Source organism: Acomys minous, assembly GCF_964271855.1.
Source record: "Acomys minous genome assembly, chromosome: 2".
NCBI classification, from domain to species: domain Eukaryota; kingdom Metazoa; phylum Chordata; class Mammalia; order Rodentia; family Muridae; genus Acomys; species Acomys minous.
In genome coordinates, this window is record NC_140484.1 from 60562115 (window position 1) to 60583313 (window position 21199).

General features: G+C 46.0%; 1 protein-coding gene across 1 annotated transcript in view; it reads left to right on the forward strand.

The window, feature by feature from the left end:
- Nucleotides 1-13768: 13768 nt before the first annotated feature.
- The window catches only part of TCERG1L (transcription elongation regulator 1 like), a 197870-nt gene continuing 190439 nt past the window's right edge, over nucleotides 13769-21199 (forward strand). Inside the window, exons 1-3 of the mRNA XM_084758363.1 lie at nucleotides 13769-14166; nucleotides 16215-16358; nucleotides 17064-17244. Of these exons, the coding sequence (XP_084614489.1) occupies nucleotides 13834-14166; nucleotides 16215-16358; nucleotides 17064-17244 (658 nt within the window). The 5' untranslated portion in view covers nucleotides 13769-13833. The remainder of the gene's footprint in view (nucleotides 14167-16214; nucleotides 16359-17063; nucleotides 17245-21199) is intronic.

A 21199-nucleotide genomic window follows, 5' to 3' on the forward strand; every position in this document is an offset into this window, starting at 1 on the left:
ACCCCAGCCATCTGTTGATATACTTTATGAAATGTGTAGTCTAGTCTTTTCTTATTGGCCTGCTAGTTGTTCGTTGATGTGCAAGCATTCTTTAAATATGTTGGGCAGTCTATAGATTATGAGTCTTTGTTTGGTGTGTGCATTATGAACTTTTGTCTTAGGCTGAGAATTTCTTTTTCAAATCCAGAATGAAGTTTTCTGAAGGGCAACATTTCAAATACAGTATTGATGGGTACCAACTTTTCATTGTTCTTTTAAAATACTATGCCTTCTGTGCCTATAAAAATTTTATCTACCCAAGGGCTTAATAGTTTTATCTGTTGCTTTTAGTTCTATGATACATATTGAATGAGGCAAGGGTTCAAGATTTGTTCTGTCGTGTTCTTTCACATTTTTATTCAACACTATTTTAAGACTCATTTAATTATCTTTAACACACTCTCTCTCTCTTCCTCTCTCTCTCTCTCTCTCTCTGTGTGTGTGTGTGTGTGTGTGTGTGTGTGTGTGTGTTGCACACGTGCATACATGCACAAGCATGCATGTGCTTGCGAGTATGTGCATATGAGTGCAGGTGCCCTCAGAAGCCAAAGGCTTTAAATCTTCTAGAGCCAGAGCTATAGATACCTGTGAGCCTCCTGACTGACTGCTGTTGGGAACCGAACACAGGTGCTCTGGAGGAGCAGTAAGCACTGTTAACCACTGTTTTGTTTGTTTTGGAGCAATGTCATACTCTATAGCCCAAGCTGGCCTTGAACTTGCAGCATTCTAGACTTTGCATTCCAAGTGCTACACTCACAAGTATAAGTCACAGTGCCCATTTCACTGTCCAGCAAGGCTTGCTCGGTTTGTTTACAGTGTCCTCTTTCAGCAGGGCGGTCCTGTCTTGGCTATTCTTCCCCCTGCCCTTGTAGTATGTATTTGATAATTAGCACCATGATCTATTAAAAACAATCGCTTGATTATTTTGATTGCATTAAAACCCTGCATACATTTGGGAAGAACTGGTAAATTTAACACATTACACTTCTATCCATAAAAGTGGCCCATTTCTCCAGTTCTAAGTGTTTTCTAAATGTCTCAATAAAGTTATACAATTTTCTCTGTGATGAAATTATACATTTTTTTGCTAGTTTACTCTTATGGACCTCATCTTTTTTTGTGGCTATTGTAAATACTACATGTTTTTAAGTTATGTCCTCCATTTATTGCATACATTATGGAAATGCAAATAACATTTATATATTGATTTAAAAAAAAACACTTGCCAAATCCTATTTTTATTCCTTCAGCATCCACTGTAGAAATCCCAACATGAATATTTAATTTGGCAAAGTTAAATTTTAATAAGTATCTTTACTTTCCCTCCAAATTTACATGCTATTTTGGTCAAGTACTTTGGTTTTAGCTTAATTTTGAACCCTGCAAAGTTCCTTAGTTCTCGCTGCCTCACAGGGCTGGACAGGTTGATAGACATTCTTTCTCTTGGTGCTTCCTCTTGGTGCCAGCATTTCTCACCTTCCTCCAGGCGGGGCGCTCCTTCCTTCCCCCAGAGCTCTCTTTAACTGCCTTTTGAGGTCTGTTTCTCCCCCCACCCCCATGCCTTTATTTGTCCCTTACTTCTTTTACTAGCGACTTTCTTCTTGCTTTGACAATGTACAGGACAAGAAGTGACCTAAAGGAGTAAGGCTTTATTTTGGCTCAGAGCTTGGGGTTACAGTCTCTCATGGTGGCAGGCGTGTGCGAAGTGGGACTCCCCACCTCATATGTTGGTGAAACAAGAAACAGAAAGCAGACAGGAAGTGGGGCCAAGGCCAAATCCAGAAATCTATCCCCTGGGACTTACTTCTTAACACAAGGCTCCACCTCCTAAAGGTTCTACAGCCCTCAAAGAGATAGCACCAGCAGCAAGGGACCAAGTATTCACACACCCGAGCCTGTAGGGCAGCTCACATTCAATCCACCACGTATTGCCTACTGTCTCCTGGTCTCTTCTCCATCACCCATCAGTCTGGTGCTCTCCCTAGCTACACGTTCATGCTGCTTGCTTTATCCTCCAATTGCTCACCCTCGCTTACAAGTTCCCTGGGAAGGAGGGGATTCTGGGTAAATACATCCTATACTCTTCAAGTCCTTCAGCTCTTCAGCTTAGTTTGAGCTCTTTATTTACTTGTGGCTTTATTAGCATATATTAATTAAATATGATGATAAGCTTCATACATTTTCATGCATATGTATCTGATATAATTTATAGCTTTCTATTTTTATTGTATCTCTTCACTTTGTATGTGTATGTGTGTGTGTGTGTGTGTGTGTGTGTGTGTGTGTGTGTGTGTGTGTGTGTACATGCGTATACACGTAAGCCAGAGGACAATGTGTCATCCTCTCTTGTTTTCCACCTTTTAAAAATAGAATCTCTCACTAAACCTAGAATTTTCGCTGGGATGATGGCCAGCAAGCCTCTAGGATTTGCCTCACTCTGTCTTCCCAGAACTGGTATTACATACATGTGCGACCACGCCAGGCCTTAATGCAGTTTTAGGGATCTGAATTAGGGTCTTCGTGCTTGCACAGCAAGCACTTTACCTACTGAGCTGGCTCCCCAGCTCCCTCATTTGGTTTTTAATATACACACATTGTGTTTTAAACCTTATTCTCATTCATGAAGGGCTTATTAAATTGACTCACAAACTCACCTACAATTTTTAAAAATAATTTTTCTCTTTCAGCCTCAAGTTTACAATGCGATTTTAAAATATTTTAAAACATTCATGGCAGAGCCCTGTAATACATTTAAATTTTATTTAAATGTATCCCGCACATAGATTTCATATCTAATGCCCTATAATTCCTATACTAGCTGTCTTTGGGGGGTTTGATCCTTTTATCTCAGTGTTCTCCTTATATCTCAGTCATAGAGGCCCACCTTTTCAGGTATCTTGTTCTGAGGCACACCTCTGGTCCTTGTGTGTGGCAGCTCTCTGGGGACCAGATTGAGGCTGTATGTCCCAGAGGTTTTTTGTTTTTTTTTTTTTTAAATCCCATGGTGGGACCACACCCAGGCCTCAGTGGGTGGTCTGGGCTGAACCACTGGCAAAAGGCCCTCTCCTGAACTGGAGGGCTGACCAGGTGGGTTCTCCACAGCATTTTAGGGGCAAGGGAACAGGTTCCCCAAGGATCCTAAGGGCTGAATGAACAGGCTCCCTAAGAGACTTCAGGGCACTGGGGTCAGGTTCCCTGAGGATTTTCAGGGATGAGTGCCAGGTTTCAGATGACAGAGCATTGCCACTTTATGGGGACCCCAACTCTACCTAGGATTCTCTCAGAGTTCTGTCTTAATTCCCACAAGAGAACAACAGCTTTCATCACTTATCCATGAGCCAATGATAGTTCTCACAAAACTCTTGCGGTTTCCCCATCTTTATGGACAAGTCAGCCTTATGCTTCAAAAATTGTATTAAATGTCATATATATTCCCCCTAGTTCACTCATTCACTCAGTGTGAACTCATCAACAGATGAAGCCACTGATGACCTTAGTACCTTCATGATCCTATCGCATCTGTAACCAAGCTTTCAACTCATGAGCTTCTTGGGTGTGTGTGTGGGGGGGGGGGGTGTCACTCTTCTTGTCAAAGAACAATAGCCCCAGATCTGTGTCCAGCTCCAGGCCTTCGCCAACTCCTCTGAACTCCCCATGGTCCATCTATTCCATGTCCTGTTCTGATGGGTGAACCCAGTGATAGTTGCAGATAAATTAGTAAGACACTGTGGCTAACAAGGGGTCATATCACTCAACAAACCCCATTGCCTCTGTGTGGTGTAGAAAGGTACTTCTGGGTGTTCTGGGGCTTGCGGGGGGCATCTTTCACTGTTGATTTTCTATGCTTAGCTCAGAGGTCTAGAAAGGAGCTAGGGTAACTACAGGGCCCCTATGAGAACCTGCTCCTTTGTCACCAGATTTGTTGATCAGGTGAAGCTGTCACTTTCAGGAGGAGCTGCCTACAGAGGTGGAGAAGCTGGAGAGGAGGATGGAAGCCTCTGACGTGAAACAGCCCTCCACTGATGGCCTCCCTGCCCCGCTGGCTACCTGTCAGCCGGATCCTTCCCTTGGGCTTTCCTGCAATTATGTTCTTGCTTTCCAAAACCAATCTATTCCTCTGAGCTTGCTCTTTGCCTTGGTGACAAATGAAGACAGTACACAGAACCCTGATGCTGGACACTGGAGAGGCATTGGGTGACCAGGTCTGACTCACAAGGCAGCAGCACAGGTGTATGAGGGGAGGGTGGGCCCAGAGGTCTTGTAGCCCCTCTGTCCGGGGTGGCTGAAGCCCCTGTGTGGTACGCCCAGTACAGCATGTAGGAGATGCTGAGTCCCAGGAGGACTTAGCTTAGCTCTGCACTGTGGATCCACATGTGGTTGGGAAAAAGGAATTGAATTTCTCTTCAGAAATGAGGGGCCTGTGTCTCAGCATGTTTTGTTCTCTCCTCTTTAGGGGTTCTTTTTCAGGAGCTACTTTTTAATTAATTAATTAATTAATTAATTAATTAATTAATATATTTATACATTTATTTGTTTGTTTATCACTGACTTGCCTGAGGAAAACTACTCCTTTTGAGGGCCTGAGAGGTAGCCATAGTTGACCTGCCCCTTACTTGGCCATAGGCTTCAGGCTTGTGGTAGGACTGCCATATTGATATGAGCAGGAACAGGGACTCTATGTGTGGGTTTAATGTGATAAGGATGCTACTCTTCAGCCACTGGCGGGTCTGCCCTCCAACAGCTCTCAAGCCACATGGGTGCCTGACAATGATTTGTTTTATCTTGAAATGGGAGAAGGTTCTACATGTTTGTGCACGATGCCCACAACAGTCTCTGGGCTCCTGCATTCCAGAAGTCACAACCTGGCTGAGGGCACAGACATGAACAGAGGAACAAGAAATCCAGGCTGTGCCACTGGACAGGGAAACCATGACAATGAAATGCTGTCTTTCCACCCACTCCCAGCTGTCGTGATGCTCGACCCTGGAGAGCATTGCTATAAATGGGCCTCATTTCCTTACATGAGATACTGCTTCTATCTGGGGAAATGGAGTCGACAGAGATCACAGAAGTAACCTAGAATTACGTGGCAGCCCAGCCCACAACAAAGCAGGGACCAGAATATGCTCCTCGGCCACTGTAGCAGATGCGATGATCCATGGCTGATGGAGCTTATTACTTAGGAGTAAGACACCACCTGGAGAGCTAGCAATGTCAGGGTCTGGGTTCTAGAATAGTAAAGGCAGAGTGGAGGGTGGGGTTAGGAAACAGGGTGAGTGTCCCACAAAAGCAGATCCATACACCTCACTGATAGCCTTAGAGGTGAGCCATGAAGCATGGCCCAACCACTTGAAAACACTTGCTGAGACAGCTGGAGAGAGCTGGTCTTTGCACACCATCTAGGCTCTCTCTGGTTTCCTGGCAGTCCCCAAACTGTCTGTTCTGATGGCTTAGCTCTCCCTACAAGCCACTCTCAGCACCAGGCTTTATGCTTTCATGTTTGGATCTGTATAGCTCCTTAGTGGAAGTTCTTGCCCTGTCTAATTCTGACCATGGGGAACGGTTGGAAGCCAGGTGCCGCAGGGGGTGGTACGAGGTGAGATTATTTCAGTATATTTACTAATGAGCTGGAAGAGTGAGAGAAAAGGGATAAATGGTAGAAGTTGCTGAATGCACAGAATTATTAAAGATAAATGCCCAGGGAAGAAAACTACAGACTTTTCTGTGAATTTTCTTTCTTTGCAAGACAGTTTTATCAAGGGGGAAATATTAAGACAATCAACGGTGCAGAGAGCACACTTAGTCTCCTAATTCATTTCTGATGGTATATAACTTACTACAAGGAGTTGAGAGTGTGGACTGAAGGATTATGAGGCTAATTCAGGGGTGATGGGTACTCTCTGGAATGCACAGTGCTCTGAAATCAGGCTTAAGGAGACTGGCTCCCTGCTGGGACTCTTCTAAAGAGAAGGGACGGAGAAGTGATGTGACCTTTGCTTCCCAGATATTCTATCACTCATGAGATGTCCCAGAGCCTTTGATTTCCTTCCCTGAATGTCTGGTTCTCCAAATCTGAATTCCAGTCCTGCAAATGATCAACTCCAGGGGCTGGGGCACGCTGCAGGTTTTTCTTTGCCCCCCGTTTCTTAATTTTTGTAATGAAAAAGTATTTATTGTGTGTGCATGTACAGGGCCACGAGGAGGTGTGCATTCCACAGCGCACATGTTAGTGTCTAAGAATTGTTGAGAGTCTGTTCTTTCCTTCTGTCACACAAGGCCCTGGGGCTTGAACTGAGGTTAGGGCTTGGCATAAATGCTTTGCTTCACATGCTCACTGAGTCATCTCATCTGCTGGCCCCTTTGCCTCAACTTCCTGTCATCTAAACAGACATAGATCCTTTCAGTGGCATCGTGATGGGTTTACCCATGATGATCTGTGTGTGTGCTCAGGGTACTGTGGTTCTTGTGCATGTCCAATGGTCAGACCCCATGTTGCGGCTCATCTGCCCACGTCCTGACCAGATTTCAAGTTAATCTCTCCTGGAGTTTTGTACAAGCAACATAGCTTATGCCCAGCATTAACCATGGCAGATGTGGCCACCAGCTGAGTGCCACTGCTGCCCTGCCCTGTCACCTGGATGGAGCTGTGTTGTGGGCTTGGTTCAGCACTTCTAACTGTCACATATGGGTCCTCCACCACGGGCACCGCATTGTGCAGACCCAGGGCAGCTAATGGAATGGAAATGCACTGATGAGTTTCCAGCAGTCTATGTGGTCAGAAACATGCTGTCAGATACTGAGCCACCAAGGAATGGCCCAGGGCACTTTCTTCTGGGGAGGGTTGCTTTTCTGGTAACTCTGAAGAAATGCACTCTGTTATCAGGCGTGCGGCACAGGGCTGTAATCCCATCACAGTGGAAACAGGAGGATCAGGAGCTCTAGGTTGTCCTCAGCTACACTGTGAATTCAAGGCCAGCCTGGGTTATATGGGACCCTGTTCCAAAAATATAACTCACCTATCAAGAAAACAAAAGGCTCAGTTGCTTGGTGTGTAAATACAAGGACCTGAGTTTTAATCCCTAGCACCCACATAAAAAACAAACACCAGATATGGAGGTGTGTTCCTTTAATGTCAGCACTGGGTGGGGTGTGGATATGGACAGCTCTCAGGGGCTCGCTGGCCATGCAGTCTAGCAGAAACAGGGAGCTCCAGATTCAGTAAGAGATCTTGCCTCAAAAAATCAGGTGGACAGCAATTGAGAAAGATGCCTGATATTAACCTCTGGTCTCCACATGTGTATGTGTGTGCATGGGTGTGTGTGGGCATGCATTTGTGTGCACACAAACACATGTGTATATATGCTCATGTAAAATTGCACACACTCAAGCATGTACACACAGGTAAACCACACACACCCAAGAGCCCCTGCAAAAGCCCACAGGTGAAACGCACCCTGACTGAATCTTGAATCAGCTCTCTTCTTTCCTGTTCTCCTAAATATTCCTGGCCTTAAAGAGACATGCAGATGAAACGGGTGGGTAGGACTCAGAAGTGATCCCGGCCCAGAGTCTGCCTCTCTGCAGATCTCAGGGAGGTACCATGTGTGGCTACAACAGTGAAACCTGAACAGTGGCCTGGAAACAGGCTGAATAGATAGATCCTTGCTGATCCCTTTTCCTTAACTGGATATCCTTTCAGGGGTAAATAAACGGCAGATTCGTAGAGGAGGCAGATAGATTGGCTAACATGTAGACAACAAATAGATGATAGTTAGGTAATAGGGGTGTGTGTGTGTGTGTGTGTGTGTGTGTGTGTGTGTGTGTGTGTGTCTGTATGTGTGTGTGTCTGTCTGTCTGTCTGTCTGTCTGTCTGTTGAGTGGGGTAGTGCTCTTCTGTGTTTGCTATTGATTTCCAGAGCTGGGTAAAGAGATGGTAGGTACTAGGGCAGGTCTGCTGTTTGAGGCAGCTTCCCTGTTGTCTGTTTCACCTGCCTGTGGAAGAAGAAAGCCTTCTCCCCTGTATCATTTCACCTCAGACCCCACACAGATAGCTAGTATTGTCCAGCACCATCTCTGGAAGGTAGCCTCTCACTCTGCATGGGGCACCCGTAAGGCACTGGGTCTGTAGCTCTGATTTAAGATCACACACTTGAAAAAGACTTTCACAAAGAGGCAGGGCATCCAAGAAAGCTCTCCTGTCCTGGGCTTCTACAAGTCCAAGAATGCTGGAGAGCCAGGTGGGTATATGACATGGTGCAGGGACCCAGGCAGGGATACCTCCTTTCCTTGGGCAAGAGCTGGCCAAACACGAAAGAAGTTAAGAATGAGACACAAGTGCAACCAAAATAGATGCCCCCTCTTTGAACCTAGCTATTGGGAGCCTCAACTTCCTTCTCAAATCAACCCCAGTTCCAGCCAGTGTAGATCCTTCACCCAGGGTCACAGTTCACATCTGTTAGTGTAACTGAAGGACTTTCAGTTTGTTTGTTTAATCTTCTTGTTATCCGCGCCACAAAAGGTAAAGAGGTCAACAGAGAGAAAGGCAGAGGGGAAGAGATCAGAGTCCCTGTTCTGGATCCAGGGCAGAAGCCTGTGCAATCTGGGCAAGGGAGAGCCTAGAGTGACTCCAGACACAAAGATCATGAACAGCCCATAAACCACTTGATCTGCCCAAGTGCATAAACAGGAGAATAAACAGAGCTTAGAATATAGATGTTCAACACACGGGGGGGGGGGGGAATTGAGAGGGGCGGAGCGGCCCAGACCTCCCACACATTGTAGGTTTGAAGCCATTAAGGAAGGGGCTCTCTTTTAGAGTTATTTTCCTTAAGATGTGGCATGGAATTATTTAGTTCCAGTCCCAGACTTCTGTAACATCATTTTAATCACAGAATAATATTCCATTCACATGGATATTTTATTATTTCTACCATTAATCTTTCCAATTTCCAATAGTTTAAAAATTTTTACACTATATAGTATTCTGTATATTTGAAACTAAAATCTTAAAAGTGAATCGAGCACGGATCCCCAGAACATGTTCACTTTCATACCTTATCTTCACTGCATCTATTGGGCCCTTTTCACTGAGCAAGGATGCATCCATCAGAAAATGTTCAGGTAGATATGCTGTACGAGGTGCAAGCTAGCCTAGAAGAGCAAATATGTAGTCTTCTTTCTAGAACAAAACATGTAGCGGGGGCTTCATCGAGGCTCCCAAGGGGGGAGAATTCCAGGATAACCTTGGTGGTTGAGACAGTGGGGGCAGAAGTTCAAGGTGGGAGGCTGCTGATCTGGAGCATGGGGTCGAGGTATGTTAAAGAACAAAAGTGGCCCAGGTCTGGGACAGCACACAGAAAGACATTCTGGGGACGTTTCCAGAAATGCAGTGTGAGAGGAATGTGCCTTAAATGCCACAGGGACATGGCTGCCTTGCAGAGCAGACAGGGGCCTTGGAGGCTACCAGAGGCAGGTCTGTCTGGAGAGCATGCTTGAGCAGCCATAGCAGTCCGATAAGCAAGAGGTGTCATAAGCAGAGATCCCTGGCGTTGGTGGCTCTGTTCTCTTTGCCAGTGGCGGGAGCATTTACCCATGGTGCTCAGTCCTCACTGAGCTGTGTGCTCTATGTGGATGAGCAAGTTCCTGCAGACTTTGTGCTGACATGCAAAGCCCACAGGCTGCTGCGCTGTGTGCAAGTAAGACTTAGAATCACATGCAGCAGAAGCTGACCTGGTGTTCTTTATTAAAATATAAAATTGGATATGAAACGCAATATCGCGAGGTGCAGCATACTAGATATACACTGTAATGTATGTCGGTTTCCACAGTGTAGGAAGAGAGATGCTAGTGCAATGATGTTGGGCCAGTGAGATGCCTAGATACTTAAGGGTGTCTGCAACCAAGCCTGAAAATCTGAGTTCAATTATCTGGACCAACGTGATCAAAGAAGAAAAACAACTGCAAATTCTCTGACCTCTATACCCCACCCACCAAGCCACAACAGGAGAATGCTCTAAACACACAAAAACATCTAAAAACCAGGAAAACATTGCTGTAGAGAGAAGACCACGGAATGTTAGCACTGTCTTTCCCTGTATGTGTTGACTCTGTGCTTCCCTGCATTTTCAAGATATCTGTATTGACACACATAAAACAACAATAACACCCCCTTTTCAAAACCCCTGCCTTTACGGGGTGCATCCTGTTTCCCTCTGTGTTTCAGAGCATCACACACCACTACTTAACCCCCAAACTGCTGCCCTCTCTCCACCATACTGAATCTGCACATCAGAGTGCTTCTGTGACATCCACGACTACTGACAGCTGTCACTCTCAATTCTAGCTTCCTCCTAGACCTTGCTCCTGAACTCTAGCTCAAAGCTTCCAACAGTGACAAAGACAGAGCTCCTAGGTGGCCCAGGAGCCTTCAGAATTGGCTCTGAATGCATACAGCTGGAGAGACCTTTCACATGCATCAGGGACTCAGGTGTCAAACTGTCAGCCCATCCTCCACCCCCCCCCCCCCCCCAGCATCTGCCAGCATCCAAGGTGGTAGCTGGCTTGCCTGGCTGTCTTCCAGGACTCCATCGTCACCACAATGAGTTTTCATCTGATAGGATCCTTGGAGGGACAGCTTGGCAGGTGGGCAGGGAACTGTTGGGGGTGGGGGAGGGGGAAGCCTGGGCACTGAACGTCCCCCAGCTTCCCCTGACAATTATTTTAACTCTGCAAGCTTGCCAGGAAGCATTTGCATTTTTCCTTTTTTTTTTTTTTTTTTTTTTTTTTTAAAAATCATTTCAAAGTTACTTAGAAAAACAAAATAAAGTTTAAAAGAACACCTTCTCCGGGTTGCTAAATCTCATTCCACCATCCTCCCCCTAACATCCCCTAATATTTCTTCCTGAAAGATGATATGCAACTCAGAACTCATTAGTATCCGAGGGTAATTAGCCTGTTTCCTCCTTCTGTGGATTGTCTGCTTACACAGTGTTCTGGTTCACCTTAGCTGGAATTATTGTCTGTTTTGTCTAAATATAAAGGACAGACTTTGCCTGTCAAGATGGTTGGACATAAACCCTTTATAAAGCAAACTCCCCACTGACTTCTGTAGGGCACACACTTAATGAGGCGCCAATTTCTGCCCCATGTAGGCAGATCCCCTTAAAGTGCTGACCAGTAAGTAGACATGTCCACTGCAGCCCACATCTACTAGGTGGGCAGAGGGCTGGTCTACCGGTTTATGACCTTTAGGTAATGCTGCCTGGCCTGATGGTAGTATCCCCCTGCTCCATCTTTTCAGTTTCTGTTTCTTTGACCCTTAAGCATTCTTCTGACACCCAAGTAACCTTCACAGGAATGGTCATGGAGAATCCTCTTAAATAACCAGGAAGCCAGGGGGCCCAAGAGGAGAGCTCAGATCTTCAGGGGTGTAAAGTTGTTCCTGGATTATGTGGGGGCTGAAGAGACATTGAAACAAGAACCTAAAGGAGGATTTACACTCTCTTAAGCCTCCTGGCAGCAATTAGCAAGTGGGAGTTGTTGGTTTTTTTTTTTCCTGTGTTACCCAGAATCCAGCATGGAGCATGGTGCAGAAAAGTGGCTCAAAGCACTGAGATTCTTGCATGGAGTTGAACCTGTGACAGATGAAAAGAAAAGAAAAAAACCATGCCATGTGACCATTCTGAGACTCTTAGAGACTGCTCTCTCTTTAGAGTCAGGGGGTACCCAATGTGTCAAGGCCTTTGAACACCAAACAGCCCAGGGAGGGATTCAGTCTTTAGCCAAGCTGACTGCACAACCGCTGTGTGAGAAAGGATGTGGTAAGTCCCCACAGATGTGGGTTAACTCCCTTTCTTTATTCCAGGAGCTGGGAGGCATGCCACAGGTATGAAGCATTGCTTTGCTGAGAGTACACACAACACAGGCAGGGCCACTCGGGGGAGGGTGTCTTCTGTCTCTCCAGGTCACACCAGGAAGGGGTGAACAAACCATGCTCTGCTTCGCTAAGCCGTACAGCTTTGAGGGTGCCCATTAGTCTTCTTAGCCAGTGGCACAACTCATCAGGTTAGGGACTGTGACCCTAGAGACCAAGATGGCTTCAGGCATCACTTGTGTACATATGGGGCCACATACAAGCTCCAGTGGATGACATCAGTCCTCTAAGCTGCAAAGCTTTGGGGCTGTATGTGGGAAATAATCTTATTAGTACTTTGGCGTGAGAGAGAGAGAGAGAGAGAGAGAGAGAGAGAGAGAGAGAGAGAGAGAGAGAGAGAGAAACTCGCTAATTGTAAGTGTTTTGGGTGGAGAAAACTAGTGATGTGCCAGCTATGCAAATCAGCATATGCTCAGATCTAAAAGAAATCATGCCAGGCCAGGAGGAAGTTAGGCAAACCAGGGGCACGAGGAAGCGACCCTAGAAACTTACTGGAAGAAACCCTAAGAAGCTCCCGGGGCCGTCTGTATCTCCCAGGAAGGGCTGCTAAAGGGGTGAAAAGTGATGAGCATGTGCCTGACCTAGGTGTGTCTTTGGATGCAGCTGAGTGGGGTGCACTCCACCCAAGTCAGGCAGGCTTCCTAGGTAAAATCTTAACTGCACGGATCCTTTGGCTTGCTCAAGTGCTCCTAAGCAGGGCTGGGTGTTAAGGATGGATGTCTAGGGTTTAGGGTTCTTTAGCACGTGGAAGTGTGTACCCTGCTTGTAGGAACGAACTGTCCAGGACTGGACTGGGGCTGGAAAGCCACTACCAACTGATGGAGGAGACCTGCCTGGCATAGGACCAGTCTGCCCAGTCCTCTGCACAAGCTAGGCTAGCACAGGGGCTGGGACCAGCGCCGCCTGGCGGATACTGCGTGTGATCAGCTTAGACCCAGACTCCTTCAGCTGGCGCGGCCTGAGAGGAAGCTCCAAATGGAACCAGAGGTTCCTTGACCCAGACACTTCTGCTTGTAGCAGCAGAGCAGCTTATGGCGAGGCATGGAGGCACTCAGTCCTATGACCCGAAGAATTAAAGACGAGTTCACGGAACCCGAGCGCTCTAAGCCAGGAGGCCACTTGTCTTGTGCGTGGCATCAGAGAGAGGGGAGAGGTTGGGTGTCTCTGATTTAAAGCAGAGGCAAAGGAGGGCGCGGAAGCCAGCAGATAGGGGGAAGGACTTTACTTCTAGTACCAAAATAATTGGGTTTCAGGGCAAGTATGACCCTCTAGGGACCTTGGAAAATATTTTGCATATTTATGCAAAAGAGAAATCGACCCATGCCTAGAAAGGTTCGGGGCGTCAGCGTCGGCTGTCTAGTATTCCCCCTGGGCTCTTCGCCCTAGACTCACTTTAAACCAGGTAGAGCAGGCCGGCTCCCCTTCCCACCCCCAGCTCGGCAGGTGGTGGGACCTGCCGGGCTCCGGAGCCACCACCTCGGCTTGAGCTCGCCATTAGGATCGCTGCTGGAGCCCCGCCGTGCGCACCGTCAGCTAGAGCCCTGGGCTACTAGCAGCGACAATGGAGCGGGCTGGAAACCGCAGAAGAGGAATCAGCTGGCCTGGTGGGGAGTACCCCTTGCTGCTGCGCGGTGTCCCCGCCTCGGGGGTTCAGAGCTGGGGGCGGGGACTGGGGCACCGCCGGGCCCGGGGGCGGCGCAGGCAAGGAGGGCGCGGGCAGGAGGAGGGGCTCCAGCGCGGGGCAGGGGCGGAGCGAGCGGCCGCGTCGTGCAACCAAGTGAGTTCGCTCCGAAGCCCGCGCCGCCGCCGGCCCGCACCTCGGGCGCCCGCCGCCCCCGCCGCCGCCCGCGCGGGGGTGTAGGATGCTGGCGGGCGCCAGGCTCCAGCGGCGGCGGCGGCAGCTGCAGCAGCCCCAGCAGTCCCAGTGGCGCCAGCCTCTCCCGTGGCCGATGAATGCAGACCCGCCGCCACCGCCCTGGGTTTGGATGGTCCCCGGTTCCGCCGGGTTGCTCCGGCTGGGCACAGGGGTCGCGCCCCCGCCGGTGCTGTTGGCCTCGGCGCAGCCCGCCGCCGCCCCGCTGCTCGCGCGGCTGCCGGGCTGGCCAGCCCCGGGCGAGCCTCTACTGCCCCTGCTGCCGCTGCCCTCTGCGCCAGACCACGCCGCCTTGCAACATTATCCCCTGCTCCACGGACAGGTAACGACCCCGGCCCCAATCCTAGCCAGGCTCAGGATTGTGGGTCCCCTTTTGCCTCGGGGGTGCCCTGGCCCTCGGGTTGGAGTTTCTCTCTTTCCCGGTGGTCTTGGGTTCCCCACATTATCAGGGCGCAGCCTCGCAGTCCTACATTGGCAAGAAAGTTCATGCTTCGACGTTCAGTTTGCCTGAGCAGATTTTTTTTTTTTTTTTTTTTTTTTTTTTTGCGGTATTTTTTCCTTGGCTCTCATTAGAGAGGCTTAGACCAGGCAGCCTTGGCTGGTGTGGCACAGCCTGGACCCAACTTTCCCGAGCGCCGGGCGCTGTCCAGAACGCGGTGCTGAAATAACCGCTGCCGAGCAGAGCGCAGCAGCCAAGAACAGAAGCTGCCATTGCCTCGAAGTTAATACTTTTACAGTCTCCGCCAGACTTGAAAGCAAGCTGCAGATCAATAGCTATTTTTGATTCTGATCTGGTCCCCCTACTCTTGCATATAGATTCAGGGCAGTGCTTAAGAGAATTCCAGCCACGGAAGGCAGCGTGGAAATCCTGCTTTGAAAGCGTCTTGTGGCGGGTATTTCCTCTCCTGCCCTCTGAATTCGCTTAAAGCAGATCCCGCTTTAGAAGAGTTTGGCATGCAGATACTGGAGTAGCAAAGAAAAGTGACTGCACCTTGATGGATGGTGAGATGGTGCAACCTTTCCTGGCTTTGGCCAAATTCGTTGTTCTCTATCTGTGCAAATGACTTTGGATCCAGGAATAGCATAGATTTCATTCCGAGACTGATCTCATTAGCATATTCAAACGAGCATTCAGTCACAGTATACCTTTTCATTAATTTAGGCCTGATACCACCTTGTGCGTTTTTCTAGAAGACGTCATCAAACTCTCCCTAAGCTATTCCTTAGACTTAATGATAATGATACATGCCATTCTGGCATCCTATCTTGATGTGTGATGCACATCGTATTCCGTTTTATTGGATAAGCTTTGGTAGCTTTTGCCATGTTTAGGAGGGCTGTCATTCCAGACTGTTACCACTAGAGGTACATAATGTCAAGAAATGCCCCCCTAAAACCTCTGCATTACTCCCCCTTTATAAATTTAAAAAAGAAAATTCTGTAAAAACTTAGCATTAGTCTTTTGAGTATTTTCTACTATTCACTATCTAAGAGCTATCTAAGAGCTATTTTTACATATGTCAAAACAAGTAAAACATTGTGACTTTGAAACAGTACCTACCGAGTGACTCCCCACCTCAGGGTTATGGGGGTGAGGCCTGGGTGGTTTTAAATGGGTGACCCATATTCAGTGTCTGTCCTTTTCTTGTGCTGGCTGTCTTATTTTTCTGAAGCGAGACGTTCACCCAAGCAGTCCTTACAATTTCTTTGCTCTAGAATCTGTTTGTATTAATGAATCATGATAAAGTTACCATCCTTAACTCCTTACAACCATTTCAGAATGATAAATGAAATGATGCAAACTGCTGCTCTGTGCTCTCCAGGAGGGGTGGAGGCTGGGAATTAAAAAGAAATGCCCCAAATCTCCTTTTTTTTACTTTGTTCAGCTAGTTCTTTGACGGTATCTCACTTCTTTCCCCCACCCTCTTTTGTTTCCTTTCCCCTCCCTCTCCACCAGTCTCTTTCCAGGATTCCCAACCTTAGGGCTTGCTTCCTGACCTGCTAAGATCAATCCAGGCCTCTGTGTAACCACGGGGCTGTAAAAGTCTCATTTCTTTGTGTGTCTCATTGTGTTATCGAGGAAGTTCCTTTCCAATATTGAAAGACACTGAAATGATAATTTTTATGGTGATCTAGATATAAAACTTTAAAACCTTTTTCTGTAATTTATAAGTGTTTACGGTCTTTCTTGATCACAAATGAGATAATTTTCTCAGCAAATTTCTACACTTTAAATTCCTTTATTATAGCATTTATTCCAGCATCTTTTGGTATAAAACAGGCTAATGTTTCTCTCTCTCTCTCTCTCTCTCTCTCTCTCTCTCTCTCTCTCTCTCTCTCTCTTTTCTCTTTAAAAATTTTGGGTCCCAGTGGCTGTTTGGTGGTCATTCTCCACCCATAGGACTGTCAACTTCCTCTGCTGTGGAGTTGGTGCCCCTTTTCCCACATGTCTGTCCTGCTCTGCCACCTCCTGTTGGGAAAGGCTGGATAGATAAGAGGATGCCTAATTACAAGGTAAATGTGCAAGCAATTTAATTGGATAAGTGGATTTTTAATTGATAAGTTGCTGGGTATCACCATGTTAATAGAAAACAGTATGCATTTTCTAATTGTAGTAGACGGACTATCTGAGTTCAGAGAAGGCTTATTTAAAAAAAAAAAAACAGACTGTCCTCTTCAAAGACATAAGCAGATAGGGATAATTTTGTCATAACTTGAATGTGTGGGTTCTGTTGAAAAAGCACCAACTTCTTCTGAATCAAAATTTTTCAGCCTTAAAATCTATAACCATTGATGAATAATGTAAGCTTTACATATTGAAAAGGAGTTTTTCCTCATAGTTCTCTCACTTTGTTTTTTCTTCTTTCTGGTGGTTTATGAATCTGAGTTTCCCGAATATCGTTTACTTACGTGAAAGGTGGAGTAAGATGTTAACTTGTTCCACCACACAAAGTAATGATCTCATTGGGTGATTCTTCAGGATGTCACCTGGCTGCTGGTCTGAACTGGCTGGGCTGACAGCTAAAGATTATCCCGGTGTCACCTAGAGGCCTTTCTCTGGCTTCCTACAGCAACCCTTTTCTTTAAGCTTTGGATCTACATGTCTATGGCATGCCCAGTAGTATAACACCCACGGTTTGACCAGGGAGCAATAGCATACACCTGTGTCTTCCACCAAGTGCTTTGTTTTAAGTGGTTGTTTACCTTTATTTTGGACAGATCTTTTTAAATAACTCCTTTGCTCTGGATTCAACATGGATATACCCCGAGGAATGTGGACTCTTCCACAGCCATGAAAAACCTCATTTTCTGGCAAACCAAGTAACTTCGTCTCTGTCCAGGCCAGCTTCTGCTTCCAGGCCCCTCCCTACTGTGGTGTTAGCAGCTCAACCAATACCAGGTTGGTGCCCAAGTAACAGCGATAATGTGACTTTTCTGCCTGTCTGTGTTAGCCATAACTCAGCTTAAAAACCAAATGTCATTTTCATGCCACAATTCTCTTAGCAAATTCTCTTATGGCATATTGCACAGTGTGAATCTTTTCTAAAAAATTGAGTCAGGTCTTCAGCTATGGGGGCAATTTTAATGATGAGGAGTTAGCTGCGGGATTTGTGCAGTATGATACTGGCAAGGCTCTGCTTTTATAACTGGATCATGTTTTCTGCTACTGGTTAACAAGGGCAGCAGGTGAACAGTCACCCACTAACAGTGCTGCTTGTCTGGGATGCTGCATGCAAGGATGCTTGAAGGTCTACAAGGTACAGGTACATGCACAGCCCTTCTGTGAATTTTGCATTATCAATGAGGGTGACACTGGGGATGGATTATAAAACACCGTGCTTGGAAGATGGGTTTGTTCTATCTTTGGAATCAAGTGACCCGAGAGAACATTTGTCCTGTAACATAGCGCCCCCTCCCCACCCCGAAACAATCCCTGGGTGAGATATTGCATAATAAACCTGTATTGTAACAGGAGAATAAAATCATCTTATGAATTTTTAAATTGATTTTTTAAAATCACCTTAACATATGATCATATTACAAAAGCAAATGTTGTCGGTGCCAAAATTGTCTTGCAGCCCCTTCCATTATGGAATATTTTATGACTGCAGAATTGCATTATCCTCCTGTAATTTCCTACCTACCAAGCTTATCTCAATGTGTGTCTCTAAAATTTAGTAATAAGGAGCTGCTCCTGTGGATACCAGCACCGGGGTAGGGGATACATTTATTTCCTTCTCTGTTTGGCTGCATATTTATTCCAATTTGCAAGGACCCTTGTTTAGCAATAACTCAGGAAGAACAAGGCAGCGGGTCCCGCAGGCTTTTGTGACTCTTGACTGGGAAGTGCCTTCTTTCCTCATCACTGTGCATTGCTGATTGGTTGAGATCTGACCAAACATCGGGGGTACATGTGCTTATGACGCTGCATACCATGATGTCCATGTTTTTTATTTGCATTAATAGTCACGGAAGATAATTTGATGACATGTATCATATATATGAGGGTGCCATGGCTTTCAGTGACTCTTGGGAGGACCCTTCCTGATGTATGGGTGATGTTGCCCAGACCATCAGCAGGTTTAGTTTTGTAAGCTACCTGTTTGGTAAAACCTTTGGTTGGAGCTCTTTCTTTCCACTCACAGCAGAAGGCCATACAAACGTTACTCAGAATGTCTCCGTCTTCTCAGTAAGCACATTCTGTGGATATCCTAATGTTCTGCGGGCAGCCGATAACGTCTCAGAGTGCTTACCTACTGTGATGTGGCATATATCTCACACTCTATTCAATCAGCTTTCATAAATTTTACTTTCTGATTTAGGGATTAGTAACCCTTAAAGGATGAAACAGTTTTTATTACAAACATAATATTCTAGTGATCTTCTATTCCAACCTTGCCTACCATTAGTCAAATCGTTGTTTTTTATCTTCCCCAACCCTTCTTTCATCTTTTGCTTCAGCAATGAACACAACACTTGGGGCTTATCTTGGGGAGAAACGTTGACCTGTCTCCTATGGTGACTCACAATCAGGTGCATCTCCTCGAGATGGAAGTTCCCAAATTGCATCACTAAAATGTGACTTTTTGATAAGTTCTAGAATTCTCAGAAATTACTCACTTTTGAAATTTGAATGCCCACTTGAACATATATGCAGGGGTTGTGTATGCATAATTAATTGCCTAACAAAACACTTGGGAGGGGAGCAAGAAAAGGTGAAAGGTACAGTTAATCCACAAATCAGTTAAAATTTAAAATATATCGCTTCAATTTTACCATGAAAACTAGAAATCATACCTTTTTTAAAGTATGCATTTGTAAATTATCAAATATGTTGCTATTATAACTATTATCTTTTATATCTTATATGTGGATGATTTTGCATATTATATTTAATTACATTAAAATATATTATACAAATATACATGATTATGATCATATACATTTTATAAAAGCAATAATATAAAATATATAATAAATATAATACATGATTGAAATATCATATTGATCAACTTTGTTGTACATGTTTTTATTCAAAAATTAGTAACCTTTAAAATAGACATATTTCACTGATTTATTTCAAATAATCAAAGAAACAGAATTTCCAGAGAACAGGAAAAAGTGAGTCTTAAAGGCTCTCATTTTACGTAGTGCCAAGGAACTAAGACTTTTCTTTTCTTGGCTGGATAGTGGTTTTCACGCACTTTTATTCTCTAAGTGCTGTTCATTCATGCATTGACATTTGAGGGACAGTGGAAGGTTATATACCAGGAACTCAAGTGATGCATGCCTAGCAGGCAGTTTGAGTAACTGTGCTATTTGCTTCCTTGTGAGAGGTCACATGGATGGAGCACTGGGTAAGGAACTCTGAGGCTTGGATTAATGTCACACCTCTCTCACTTATGCTGGCTATGAGTTAGTTAACTGTAAGTTCCAGGGCTCAGGTCATGTGAGTCCAACTTGACTGAGCTTGGAAAGCCATCTAAAGGTTGATGTACTAGAAAGCATTTCATGGGTTCGTACATGCATGCTGTTCTACTCAGAGCTAGAAGCAGCCTTGTGGGAAGTTACCATTGATGCTGTTCTCCTTTTCTCCCTACACCAGGCAAACCATGAAGGGGGGAAGGCAGCCATGAGAGCTGGGCTATGCAGCCTAGTGGGGGGATGGAAGACAGTAGGTCACAATCATGTGACATAGTTAGAAATGATGGGTCACCTGAGGGAAGGCCTACCTCAGGGCAGAAGAGGAGCAGAATGCTAAGCCTAGCAGTAGATACAACATGCAAGAAGCTACAGGTAATTAAGTGAGGCTGGGCCACTGTAAGGGTCAACGGGAGCCTAGATGGGACACTAGGGACCAGGCTCAGGCCCACTTCAGCCAGAGACACCCCTGAAAGCTCAGGTTTCACAAAAGCCTGAGATTTTATATTGTCGTTCCACTTGGATGGATCCACAGCTGCTCTAGGGAAGCAAGGATCTATTCTGGGAAGCTGAGGAACATCATCAGGAGGCCTAGTGTCTTCTCACTGGCCGCTGGACCCAGGATGCAAAAGTACAGAGTCACAGCTGGGGAGAGAGCAAGGGCCATGATAACAATTAAGTGGCTAATAAGGAAACCGTCCCTAATGATAGTGTTAATGGGCCGAACTGAGAAGTAATCCAAGACCCCTTCATCCCCAGCCTGCGGCAGAGGATTCATGGTAGGAAGCATACAGGCGAGAAAGTGTCACTGGCCAGGACAGTCCTTTCGATCAGGCTGCAGGATGTGCCTGCTTCATCTCTCCATCAGCCCTCTTCCTCCACGGAGTATGTGAATCCCTGGTATGTGGCAGGGTGCCAGGACACTATTCAGAAATAAAATAGCCGAGGCTGAGAGCATCAAGCGGTGGGAAAAGATCATTAACTCACTTGCCGTCCAGTAGAGAGACACAAAATAGCCATCGCCTTGAGGGAAACTGGAGGTTTGTGTAATAGCCAGCTATGTGGCGTTAGCCATTAGCCTGAGATCAGAAAGCCTATGTCTACTAAACTTGTGCCGGGGAATAGAAATGTATACCACTGAAACTGGTCGTGCCATCCCATCTTCAATAGTGAGAGAGACAGATGGGGGGTGGGGGGTGGAGGAGAAAGAGAGATGGGGGGTGGCAGGGGACAAAAGCACAGGTGTGCAGTGAGAACATTCTTCTCAGAATCCTTTGATCCCAAAGACACAGAAGAAAGGCTTTGCACAGGACCTGGTCACCCTTCTGGGCAAAGCAAATTTTAGTATAGTTTAACATGTATAAATAAATAAGTAACCACAGAAGATCAGAAAGGGTTGTGATAAAAAAAAAAAATGAGCTGCTTCCGTGGAG